The sequence below is a fragment of the Loxodonta africana genome, chromosome 5, assembly GCF_030014295.1.
Source record: "Loxodonta africana isolate mLoxAfr1 chromosome 5, mLoxAfr1.hap2, whole genome shotgun sequence".
Classification (NCBI taxonomy): Eukaryota; Metazoa; Chordata; class Mammalia; order Proboscidea; family Elephantidae; genus Loxodonta; species Loxodonta africana.
The window spans coordinates 115,486,855-115,500,974 of NC_087346.1; the positions used below are offsets into that span (position 1 = coordinate 115,486,855).

Sequence of the window (14,120 nt, forward strand, 5' to 3'; positions counted from 1 at the left end):
GATGGGTTTGAACTGCCCACCCTACAGTTAGCAGCCAAGCACTTAACCACTGTGCCACCAGGGCTTCTTAAAGAGAGGTTGGGGTTATTTTAATCCACTATATCAGCAGTCGTTCAAACAGAACACGGGGATACTGTGTGGTTTAAAGTAGGAAAGGTGTACGTCAGGGTTGTATCCTTTTACCATATCTATTCAATCTGTATGCTGAGCAAATAATTCAAGAAGCTGGGCTACATGAAGAATGGGGCATCAGGACTGGAGGAAGACTCATTAATAACCTGCGATGTGAAGATGATACAGCCTTGCTGGCTGAAAGTGAAGAGGACTTGAAGTACCTACTGATGAAGATCAAAGGCCACAGCCTTCAGTATGGATTACACCTCAACATAGAACAAAAATCCTCACAAATGGACAAAAAAAATCTTGATAAATGGAGAAAAGGTTGAAGTTGTCAAAGATTTCATTTTATTTGGATCCACAATCAGCGCCCACGGAAACAGCAGTTAAGAAATCAAACAACGCATTGCATTGGGCAAATCTGCTGCAAAAGACCTCTTTCAAGTGTTAAAAAGCACTTTAAGGACTAAGGTACACCTGATCCAAGCCATGGTGTTTTTAATAGCCTCATACGCATATGCTGGACAATGAATAAGGAAGACCAACGAAGAATCAATGCATTAGAATTATGGTATTGAAGAATATTAAATATACCATGGACTGCCAGAATAATAATCAAATCTCTCTTGGAAGAAGTAGTCAGAATACTCATTAGAAGGAAGGATGGAAAGACTTCCTCTCACATGCTTTGGACATGTTATCAGGAGGGAGCAGTCCCTGGAGAAGGACATCACGCTTGGTAAAGTGGGTCAGTGAAAAAGAGGAAGACCCTCAAAGAGATGGATTGACACAGTGGCTGCAACAATGGGCTCCAGCATAACGACTGTGAGGATGGCACAGGACTGGGTAGTGTTTCATTCTGTTGTACATAAAAAAAAAAAAAAAAAAGTCGCTATGAATCAGAACAAATTCGACGGCACCTAACAACATACTAGCATAGTCCAAAAGCTTTCTGCAATGACAGAAATGTTCTGTATCTGCGTTGTCAAACATAGTAGCTGTAGCCATATGTGGCTACTGAACACATGAAAATACACCTAATGCAACTGAGGAAGTGAATTTTAAATTTTATTTAAATAATTTAAATTTAAATAGCCCCATTTGGCTAGTAGCTACCATATAGGATAGCATAGCAAAGTAGTACACTGTGTTACAGACTCCTGGGTGTAGTAATTTTCAGCAAACATGAAAGTTTGGAAATTGGTGTACTTTGAAAGTAGGTTCATTAATGTATACAGCATCTTAATCAATTGTGTATAAAAGGGGAAATATAAAACTTATATGTGTGTTTGTATGTACATCAAGTATCTGTAAGGATACATCAGAAGCTGGTAATATTAATTGCCTTTGGGAAAAGAAATGAGTAGCTAGGAGTCAAGGTTGGGAGAGAATGTTCCTTGTATATCTACACCCACTCCTTGCTTATTGACATGGTTAGGTTCTAAAGACCAGGCTGTCATGCAAAAATTGGCATTAGGCAAAACACTATTTCCTCCTTGGCCTCCCCTCTTCCCTGGCTCCAGCCCTCCCACTTTGGCAGCCTGGCCCCTCTGTACCTGTGGCGGTCACAGGCTCACCCTCACTCTGCTCACTGGAATCCAAATCTTTGCTGCAGGCTGCTGGCCAGGTGTCCTCAGCTGCCCGATGTCCCAGCTCAGACTCCATGGTGCAGCGTGGGAAGCGAGGCCACGCAGGCTGGGCGGCTTGCAACGGCCTGCCTCGGCCAGGGTATGACTCTGCAGAGACAAGCGCCACCAGCCACCCACGTCCACTCCGGGTATCCACCACCCAGTGTCTGTGCTCGAGGTGAGCACAGGGCAGAGGGAAGGGAGGTGTGAGCCAGGAGGAGCCTGAGCTTCAGGTGCCCTGAAGGTTTCAGACTGGGGTTAAATATCCTGGAGTCAGTGTCGCTCTTCCCTCTGAAAGCCTGGCTGATATGTGCTTAGTGAGGGTTTGCAGGTCGGTGGGGTCGTTAATGTGCAAAATAGATGTTTTACTATTGTCCTAAATGTAAAATGAGAACTAATGAGATAGTCACTAAGCGAAGAGTTGTTTTAGTCATCTAGTGCTGCTGTAACAGATATACCACACGTGGATGGCTTCAACAAAGAGAAGTTTATTCTCTCACAGGCCAGTAGGCTAGAAGTCCAAATTCAGGGCGCCAGCTCCAGGGGAAGGCTTTCTCTCTCTGTCGGCTCTGGAGGAAGGTCCTTGTCATCAGTCTTCCCTTGGTCTGGGAGCATCTCAACACAGGAACCTCAGGTCCAAAAGATGCGTTCTGCTCCCATCACTGCTTTCTTGGCAGAATGAGGTCCCCATGTCTGTGTGCTCGCTTCTCTCTTTTATATCTCAAAAGAGATTGGCTTAAGACACTGCCTAATCTTGTAGACCTCATCAGTGTAACTGCCACTAATCCATCTTATTACATCATAGTGATAGGGTTTACAACACATAGGGAAATCACACAAAATGGTGAACAATTGCATAATACTGGGACTCACGGCCCAGCTAAGTTGACAGATATTTTGGGGGACACATTCAATTCATGACAGTGTATTTGAACATTCTTAATTTTGAATCACATGAATGTTTTATCTATTCAAATACAATTTTAAAACATTTAAAGATATTTTCCAAATTTATGCTAATTTCCACACCTTTCTCCAAATTTCTTTCCTACGTGGTTCAAAGCAATGACTGACAGGTGACCTATCATCTGGATATGTAAGGTTGCCTGCAGGTAATGCTTAACAGTAAATCTCAGAAATGACAAAGGATGCCTCGGCTTCCATCAAACCCCAACCCCCACTCCATCCCAAGCAGCCCAAGTTAGATGTGGCTAGCTGTTCTAACTTTATCATAATAAAATATCTTGTTTCTGCTTTTTATATTATATTATTGCCTTGAGCTCTTCTGCTTAGGTATATCAGCAGAGTGTCCATGTCTGGAGCTGGACTATTTGAGTTCAAATCCTGAATTCCCCCTTAACAGCTGAGTCGCTTCAGGCAAGTTATATAACTACCGTACCTTAGTTTTCTCTTCTACAAAAACATGAATAACAGTACCTACTTTACTGGCTGCTTCTGAGGATTAAATGTGTTAATTCTGTATTTTGCTTTGTAAATTATAAACTATAATGTTTCTATTTTCAATAAGTTTTGAACTTGGGGAGGAAACTCTACCCTCTAAAAAGAGAAAATCACTTTGAATAATTACTTTGCTCAGTTTCGCTTGAAAAAGAAAATACAGTTGGAATTCTTACAGCATTACTCTTGAATTCCAATACAGGCTGGCTTTGGGTTGCAGCTTTTGGTGTTTTTTTGTTTTGTATTTGTATTTTTGCTCTCAATGTCTTATATAGGCATATCACAAGTAAAGAAATAACCTGACAAAACAGTTTTAATTCTCCTGGAATCCAGATTTCTGGCTTTCATGGAAGTTGGGGTAACACACAGGCCGTTGCCTTTGGGTATCCTTTTGAACCTTAAGCCTTGAAAAAACTGGTTCCCAAAAGCCACCTTTGAATTAAACAATGATCCAGATAAACTAGTAACATTTTGCCTTGGGTGTTGTGCTCTTCGAAGAATTAAGTCAGTTTTGGCAAAAAGACTCCAAAGGTCAGACTGGGAGCTGTTTAGGGTAAATCAATAATTATTTTAACTGTTCTTCAAGACAATGCTATAAGAAAATCCTTCCTGACCACAAATTTGTTTACCAGTTCTGTTCCCACCCTTTTTTCCACGGCAATGCCAATAAGGCTTGCTATAAGAATTTTGGAAGTTCTTCTCATCTTCAGAACATTTCTGACACTCTAGTTGAAATGTTACCCCGATTTGCAAATAGTATATTCAATAAGCTTCAATCAATTTCTACTATGGCTTAATACATTTTTTGTTTTAACAAACCTAATTAAAATGTTTTAAGTAATCTAGTTCTGTAGAAATGTAATCATATGTATCACTAAAGGATATAAATTTTCCGATCTGTGTTTTACCAAATATGATATTCTAGCAGTATATTAATATCAGTTCTCTTCATACTGAAAACCGATTATAAAAGGATTAACAGTTGTTATATTTTGATTTTGGAAAACCTTACAAACAAGCATACCCATTAACAAATTCTGTTGAAAAGCACACCCATAATTTTTAAGGTAAAATGTATCAGATTACACAGTTTAATTCTTAGCGCAGGAGGTAAAGCACCTGTTTAACAAACATTTATTTACAGGGAAAAAAATTCCAAACCAATAAGTGAGTTGCTCTTATTTACATATGACATTTATTAAGGAAAAAAGCATCCTGTGGGGCCGGGACCATCTTAATCTGCCAGTGAAATCAGACAGATGAAAAACAGTGTAATAGAAATGAAAATTTTCTTTTTCCATAAAACCAAGTCTAGGGATTCAAGAAAACTTAAATGCAAAAATAAAGGCTGTCAGACCAAGCTTTTATATGAATTCCTTCAAAAGTTTAATTTCAGAGACAGGATAAGGGATTTAAGGGAGACAATCTTTGAATCAACATTTTACCTTCAATTCTTTGCTTCACTGACTTCTGACAGTTTGGCAAATTTAGGGGTCATCACATTTAAAAGAAATGCTGCCAAAGGTTGGCAAATGCAATCTAAGAAAGACAATACAAATTTTAAGTCTGTGCAGTTTTCTGTAGTTTCCAACATTCTATCTCAAAAACTTATCAGATTTAAAACTTAAGCCATTCCTTTAGATGGTATAATTTTAGCAAAAAGCATTACTCAAATTATGAGATAATTAAGGTAACACTGGAAACCATGTACCAAGAATTCAAGTCTTATGCCATGTTGTTATTTTGGGTGATTTGCAAGTGGGGAGGGATTACGGGGATTAACTTCGTTTTTCAAATTTTTCAAAAATTTTCCAGTTTGATGCTTTTTCACACGTTCCTCCATATATGTTCAGAAACATCCCTCTTTGGAACTGGGTACTACTGACTGCCATGATGGTCTACTTAAAATAGGCCTCCATCCCTCATCTTCCCACTGTCACACTGTACAAATGTGCCTTACATAGTATGGAGCCTGCAAGTTACAACTGATTACAGACCCCTTCTAGGCCAAAGGTGAAAGCAGCTATACCTAGCCTTTGATAGTTCCCAGATTTCAGCTTAGGCCAAGTATAAGTCATGGACCCTTGACTGCCCTCCTCTGTTCAACATCAAACCCAGAAAAAAACACATTTCCTAATTATTCTACTACAGAGACATTTTCCTTGAAAATATTAAGGTTTATATGCTTAAATACTCAAATGCTATGCATCAGAACAAGACTTCACAAAGAGGCATTAATTTGGAAAAAAAAAAAAAGAAACCCTTCCAAACTGGGTATTATCTTACTTATAAAAAAAGTGGCCTAAATTCCCTCATTTTAAAATTCAAATTTGTCTTGAAAAAACATGAACCGATGATGGCATACATTTTCTGATTCCATATAAACAAATTCCTACACATACTGTAATTTTTTTGTCAAATTTTACTTAAATAAAATTTAAAATATCAATGCAGAAAAAAATACAGCAACATAAGCCTTAATTATTATTAAAGAACAGGTAAGACCTCAACTAAAAACTAGACTACAAAACTCAAAGAAATATCAAGAATTGGCTTCTTTTATGAAATTGTCAAAAAATCTACCACTTTGGAATAACTTCTGCACATCAACTTGATATTCTTTTTTAAAATGAGTTCATTATTTTTGTCCTGCTTTGTGAAATTTTACAGAGCAATTTTACTCAGAGAAAGTTATTACTCGGGAAAAGACAATAATTTTGTTACCTTCCCAGATGACAATGACATGGAATATCAGATGGCAGGCAGGAAAGAAGGAGAAGATAGAACTATAATGTGTAAAAACAAAGTTTTTTAAAAAGGTTGAGGAATTAGCAACCCTGTTTTTATGGTTCTTATTTTTATGTCCTAAAAATAAAACTGGAATGTTATTTCACTTAAAAGGTGCAGCACGCAAAATTTTCTGTAATGGTTAGAAAAAAAAAGTACACTAATATAAATTTTTACAATCTTCTGGTAAGTGACATTTCTATATCAAAAACTGCCATTACAAACCCTTTAATTAAATGTTTATTTTTTGTTGCCAGAATTACAATTTGCTGTCATTCATAAACTTGAATCTAAGTCAGTTTTAAGACACTGACTTCACACAAGTTGTGAGAACCTCCTGCCAAGCACACATTTACCCTGTAAAGATATCACCAACTACCACCCTGGCGTGAACAATGCTTACTGCTATCTGAACATTTCAAAGTGCGTACGAGTTGTTTTGGTGAATTGGTACACAGCTGTAATTACTGAACTGAATGTTTTTTTGCCTTGATACCTCATGGTTATTAGAAAGCTACTTAAATAATATGTTATAGTCAATATATTATGGTAAACAACCATTTTGTAAATGAAGAAACTCATGTTATAGACATACTATTGACTATGATAGTACACAAAATCATGACTGCAAGTTTCAGTATAAGAGATTCATTTGTCTCTCTGGGGTCACTTCAAAGAAATATCCTACAGCTCAGATTTACATAAGTAGTGCCTCTCTTTAAATAAATTAAAAATAAAATGCTGTTCTGTCTGTGAAATTATAAATATTTCTAGTCCATTTTACAGACTATAAAAATGCTTATAAATGCATTATCTCCTAGTAGATACATATTATGGCACTGAAGCCAGTTTAAAAAAAAAAACAAATCAGCTTTCACACTGGCCCATGGAAACATCTAGGGTTATAATTCCTAACATTAGAAAAATTAAACCAAATACGGGGAAAAAGCAAAAAAGAAATATTACAAAATGGCAACTACCATGACCTAAAGAGTACACTGAATGTCTTCATTTAATTCAGTAACTAAGCCATTTCTGGAATGAACATTTATGGATGCCTATATTTGAGGAGTGTTTCTCTTAGCACCCAGGTATGTAGAAATAATGTTCATACTCTGTATAAGACAGACTTTGAAATGGAGTGGCTGTTTAAAAACCACAATCTAGACCTAGCTAGAGTATTCAAGATTGGCAGATTTTGATGGAGTGAAGTCTTCAGAGGCAACAAAATTCAAAACCATAATCCTACAGATGCCACTTACTTTAACAACATGAAGAATGGAAACATGATTGCAAGGTATAACACATCCTGACAGGCTAAAATAAGAAATTATGAACAACTTAAGAAACTAAAATGCTCCCTATGGAAACATAAATACATGATTTCCAAATTGATTCAACTTGTAGTGTGTCTCCCAAAAGTAGTTTTAGTTCTATGGCCTGTTGACTTGCCCTTTACATAAAATACTTCCTCCATCTTAAAAGAATGGCTTTTGAATGGCGCTGACTCCTTCATGAGGGATAGTAGATAAGGGTCTGACATCTCTCTGTGGCTTTGTAGAGCGACCTGACAAATTGTTCCCAGTGCTCCCAGCAAGGTGGTTCATTCCATCCAATTTATAGTATCTCCAAATCTACATGTCGAACTTCAGGATTTCGTTTCTGGAAAGAAAAATCACCACTATGTTATTCACAGCAGGACAAAATCTGTCTCTTTTTATTTCTTTTTATCACCGAAGTGATCTGTAACCAAAGCCACTAAAAACATTTTAGTCACACTGTTTCATTTTTTAGCATACTAGCAAAGAAATATTTCATAAGTAGATGAATAGACCAATAGCTAAGCAGATCAATATATACTGAAAAGTCCCACTTCTCTAAGACTCTTCGTAAGTGCATTAATAATACATTGAGGATCTAGTATGTGCCAAGCACTACAAAGCACTGGAAATACACTTTTTTTGTTGTTGAAAAGAATGTCATTATAAAACAATAATAACCACAAAGACTAAATTGGTAATTACTTATTTTATATATTGTCGTAACTAGCCATATAGTCTTGAGTCGGGCACTGTGATAGAGTGAAGCTAAAATTATTAAAGACTCTATTCTTGACCCTGAGGGACTCAGTCTATCAGGGGAAACAAGTGGAGCAATAACCACCTGCAAGTTAAAGCATTATAGCTAATAACAACAGTTAACATTTACTGAACACTTATGCATGTGTCAAGTACTGTACTAAGGAGCTCTGCACACACGCGTGCGTGTGTGTTTTTAAATCCTCATAATAACCCACTTATTATTTCCATCTTAAAACTAAAGTTTGGAGAAATTAACTAACTTGCCCAAAGTTACACACCTAATAAGTTATGGAATAAGAATGGGTTCCAGGTCTGATTCCAGGATCCAATCTCCTACATACTATAAATTTACTAAATATTAAAACTGGGATCAAAAATGAAAGAGCCATTATTTTTGCTCATGGGATCCTGAAAGACTTCATTGAGGATATAATATCCAAGCTAGGCTTCAATGTGGTTGAGTTTTCCAGATAGACAATGAAGGGGGTCCAGACAGAAGAAACAAGGTCAGAGAGGAAAACAAAGTCTCTGAGCAAAGTCAGAGAGCCCAAAAGTGTGCGTTGGCAGTATGGTATGGTTAGCACAAAAGCTGCAAAAAGGGCAGGGTTAGTGATGGGGTTGGGAAGACGGGCAAAAACCAGGTTGTGAAAAGTCTTACCTGTTAGCTTAAGAAACTTCAACAACAATAAAAATTATCTGTTATTAAATGCCTACTCTGTGCAAAAACCGGTTCCCATCAAGTGGATTCTGACACAAGTTACCCTACAGGACAGAGCAGAACTGCTCCACAGGGTTACCAAGGCTGAGATCTTTATGGAAGCAGACTTTTTAGTAAGTAGCCAAGCACTTAACCACGGTGCCACCAAGGCTCCTTACTCTGTGCCAGGTACTGACATACACAATAACGAACAATATAAAAAAACAGTACTTGCCTTTGATGGGCTTCTGTCTAGAGGGAAAATAATACAGATATGAAGGCAGGCAACTGTTATACTCTGCTACTATGGAGGAACGTGGCAATTTCCCTCCCCCAGTGGTAACATTAGCGTCACTATGAGTTGGAATCTAGTTAGACAGCAGTGGGTTTAAATGGTAACACAAGGAAAAACACTTAACTCAATCTTCAGGGGGAATTAAAAATGCAGTAAGATGCAATAAAACGGTATTACGAGAATGGAAGTAGAGGGAGGATATGAGAGCTAAATCTATATCAAAGAGGAAGTCAACAATGTATATAAATCAAGAGCAGCATAAGCATTCTATATAGAAATAGGGCAGAAAATACAAAAGAAGTCCTAAAAGTATGGTTATCTCTGAGAAATAAAATTAAAGAATGAGGAGGGGTTTGGCTGGTGATTACTGATTTCTGTTATAAGCTTTTCAGTTCTGACTTTATACATTTTGTGTATTACTTTAATAAAAATTATAAAAGTAAATCAACAACTGAAAAAAGTTCCTTTAGGTGATTCTGATAACCAACACTATTAATAACTCCTAGCTTAAAAAATTATATCCTAGAGATATTTGCACATTACTCACATTAAACAGATTCTGTTATAAAAACAAAATCTGGTAAAATACTGGCTTTTAGCTCAAGCTAGAGCATTCTATTTAGCGTTCACTGGGAATTTTCCTATAACTAGTGTTGTTCAAGTGTTAACTTAGGGGCATTTTCCTCTTGAAGCCTAATGTAAGAGTGGCGAGGGACCCCCAACCCACACAAAAATGAGAGGATACACAATTTTATCAACTTTTTCTTTATCTGAAACTAAAAAAATAACTGTTGTCATTGAGTTTATTCCAATTCATGGCAAACCCATGTGTGTCAGAGGAGAACTGTGCTCCACTCAAAGGCTGATTTTTCAAAAGCAGACCGCCGGGCCTTTCTTCCAAGGCACCTCTGAGTGGAATCGAACCTCCAACCTTTTGGTCAGCAATCAAGTGTGCTAACCATCTGCACCACACAGAGACTCCATTCCCTAAGTCTGTTGCTGTTAACTGCCACTGACACAGTCTCTGACTCGTGGTGACCCGCTGCACAACAGAACAAAATGCTCCCCAGTCCTATGCCATCCCCATGACTGGTTACAGACTGGACCATTGTGACCCATAAGGTTTTCACTAGCTGATTTTCAGAAGCAGATCACCAGGCCTTTCCCCTAGTCAGTCTTAGTCTGGAAGCTCCACTGAAACCTGTTCAACATCATAGAAAAACCAAAGCCTTCAAGTGAAAATTACGATGTGGAAAACTTACACACACTTTCATAACCCTGACAGCCTCCCAATACTTAGAAATGTGTGAGCATTTCACAGGTCAGCATTATACTCAATGAGCCAATATTTTCCAAAGGACCAATTCCTAATATTACAGAACCATGCAGGGGTAAAAGATCTATCAAAATACAAAGGCAGAAAAAGGGATTTTAATGTAATAGCATATGAAAAGGTTCATTAATATAGTTTCAATTTCTACACTGCAACTAACCTTTAAGTCAGTTTTTGGTGTACTTGCAAAAAAGGGTATCACAATTACCTGAAAAGGCTATAAGAATTCTCCCTTTCCAACTATGTACCTGTGTGAGGCTGGATTTTCTCCATATACTCCAACCAAAACAATATATCACAACGGACTGAACACAGAAGCAGATATGCAAATTGAGCTGTCTTGTATAAGCCAGACATTAGAGATTTTTATAAAAAAGTGAGACAATACTACCCTTAGCATTACTTTTTTTTTTGTTTTGGATAATATATTTTTCATAAAAATATGTTCTTTGTATTAACATATAAAAATTTATCAAAATTTTTTAAATGAATATTTTAAAACTTCTCAGTTATCATTTATGATTTGGTAAATCTCAATAAATATAATTCCAATAAATAAAAGTTCTCTGGGGTTCCCAATTTTTAAGAATGCAAAAGGTCCTCAGACCAAAATTGTGATAACTGCTCATCTAGAAGCTCTAATCATCATGGCCTGCCAAAGCTCGTGAACCATAATGTCAACATTTATAAAATCATTTTATTGGGAAGTACTTATATCTGATTAAATATCTACATTTAAAAAGAGAGTTAAACATAGCTAGAAATATTCACTTTCAATTTTTGTTACTGTCCCTTAATTTTCAAAAAAAATTAAAAATGGTCAGCATCAAATGAAGAAAATGCACTACCGTAAATGTGAGATATATGGTAAAGATCATTTACAAGTTTTTATTCACTGCAAACAGAATTCAAATGTCAATAAATGACAATTTGAAAACACTGAGACATTTTTTAAGGTAACCTGAGCAAATAACATTTCAATAAAATAACCAACAACTATAATGATCTCCAATGAACAGAAACAAACAGAAAAGATAAAATAATGCCAGATGGCCTGAAAGCAAGACGTATGTGCACATTTAAGGTCTCATTCTATTTTTTCTAACTTCTGACCAGAGTCTAAAATTTCACTTTTACCTTTCTCTAGAAACTTTCAAAATACTTACTTAAAAAAAAAAAAAGCTGTTGACGATTCTAGAAACTAAGCAGACAATATTTAAAATAGTGGTTAAAAGTACAGAATTTGGAACTGAACAATCTAGGTTCAAATCCCAACCTTCCTGCATCTTTGGGAAAATTATCCAACTTCCTTAAGCCAATTGTTTTCTGAACCATAAAAATGTTACCAATACCTACATATCATGCAGTTACTGAGGGGATCAGAGTATATATTATGATACACCTACCATACAGAATGGAAACCCTGGTGGCGTAGTGGTTAAGTTCTATGGATGCTAACCAAAGGGTCGGCAGTTCAAATCCGCCAGGTGCTCCTTGGAAACTCTATGGGGCAGTTCTACTCTGTCCTATAGGGTCGGTATGAGTTGGAATCGACTTGACGGCACTGGGTTACCATACAGAATAAGTACTAAAAAAAACAGTTGACATTGTCATATTAATACATCTTACCTTCAGTTCCTCCTCAAGTCTATCTACTTCAGCTCCTAAAGTATCAATAATATTCTCTCCGTGTTTAAGCATAAAGATCTCTAGCTCTTCAGGAGTTTTCACTTCTTGAATTTCCTATAAAGAAAATGAAAGTAGGAAAACTAATACTTAAAAAAATCACAGTGGTATGCTTTAAGCTATATGTTAGTAACATAATTTTATGGAAATGATTTCTTTAAAAAGAGACTTATACCAAATATCACTAAGTTTAATGAAAAATAAACTTTCAAGCCCCAGGCAATGGACCACCTATTTCCAAGGTAATTCGGTTCAAGAAAAATTAAGTACAATGCTATACAGAGGTAGCATTACAAAATCTGTGGGGGAAAAAAATAAACTATTCAATTAATGATGTCAGGACAATTATTTTTCTACAAGGAAAAAAATATTAGATCCTTACGCCCCAGATCATTAAACAAACAATTAGGTAGATCAAGGACCTAAGGGTAAAAGTAAACTTTATAACTTTTAGAAGGAAAAACAAAAGAATATTTTTATGACACTGGGATAACAAATGATTTCTTAAGATAAAAAAAAAAAGAGGAAAATACTATAAATTTTATGACATTAAAAATAAGCACCATATTAAGTTTTCTGTACTAAAACAAAGTGAAAAGGTAAGTAATAGACTAGGAAAAAGATATATGGATACATGCAATTGAGGAACAATTACTACCCAGCATAAAATGCCTACAATCTATAAGAAAAGTACAAATTAATTTTTGTAAAATAAAGGAACAATGTAGAGCAAATCCCAATGGTCAATGAATTTCAATGCTTAACCTCACTACTAACCAAAGAAATGGGAATTAAAACAAGATACTATTTCACACCTATCATATTGACGAAGGGGCCCTGGTAGCGCAATGGTTAAGAGCATGGCAGCTAACCAAAAGGTCAGCAGTTCGAATCCACCACCTGCTCCTTGAAAATCAGAGCAGTTCTACTCTGTCCCATAGGGTCGCCATGAGTTGGAATCCACCTGCTGGCAGTAAGTTTATATTGACAAAAACTAAAAAACTTTGTCAATATAATCCATTAAGAATGTGAAACAGGAGGCAGGGCCAAGATGGCGGAATAGTCAGATGCTTCCTGTGGTCCCTCTTATAACAAAGACCAGAAAAAAACAAGTGAATCAATTATATATGGCAATCTAGGAGCCCTGATCATCAAAGACAAAGTTGAGGAATCAGACTGAGCTGCAAGGGTGAGAGAGACAGTTCAGAAGCTGCAAATAAGTGCCACCAGTCTTGAATTAGGCAGCACCCTGTAGGCTGGGTCGACTGGTGCACGCAAGCCAAGGTGAGCAGTAGCACCTGGGACGCATTTTACCACATTGGGAGAAACCAGGAGGCAAAGAGTTTACACTAGCCTCCGGAGCCAGGGGAAAGCAGCGCTGGATTGGTGAAACTTAAGTGAAAGCATCTAACCTACTGAAAAAAAAAAAAAAAAAACCTACTGAGGGGGGTCAAAATAACCCCTCCCCCTCTGGGGCTTTCATAGCAAAGAATTGCCACTTTCCTCTCTCCCGCCCCTCCCCGCTATGCTCTGATAACAGTCTGGCAGTATTCAACAACTGCCACGCCCCTAAGCAGGAAACAGGAGCTATAGTGCCAAACCAGTCTCGAGGCTTTTGGGGGAGGGGGGTGGAATACCACCAACTCCCCTAAGCTGTACACTCAGGACTTACCGTGCCCAAATCATTCTCATGGCTTTAAAAAATCACGACAGGCCCCTAAGCTAGGAACTCAGAGCAGGAACTGCCCCTTTGCTTAGGCACAGGTATAAGAGGTCCACAGACTTTGAAATCCCTCCACCCCTGCCTAGACCTATGTGGAATGATTCAACAGCATACACCCTCATTGGCATAGAACAATAGGGTATATACATGAAGCTGATTTTAAACTGCAGCAACCAAGGAGGAGTGGCAGATTTGTGACATTTGACACTGTCCTGCCCATTACGCAGGGTCCCCACTTACCCACATCAGAGGCCAGAGGACTGGCGGTTTCACCCATTCCACCTAGCGACACACAACAGGGGTCCAAGAATAAGT

General features: G+C 37.3%; 1 protein-coding gene across 5 annotated transcripts in view; it reads right to left on the minus strand.

Moving 5' to 3' along the window:
• Positions 1-4,565: 4,565 nt before the first annotated feature.
• The window catches only part of SLC30A9 (solute carrier family 30 member 9), a 96,800-nt gene continuing 87,245 nt past the window's right edge, over positions 4,566-14,120 (minus strand). For all 5 annotated transcript variants that reach the window (XM_064285873.1, XM_003411319.4, XM_064285872.1 and 2 more), the window contains 2 exons: positions 12,026-12,139; positions 4,566-7,652 (listed from right to left, as the gene is read on the minus strand). In XM_064285873.1, coding sequence (XP_064141943.1) covers positions 7,608-7,652; positions 12,026-12,139 — 159 coding nt within the window. In that variant the 3' untranslated portion in view covers positions 4,566-7,607. The remainder of the gene's footprint in view (positions 7,653-12,025; positions 12,140-14,120) is intronic.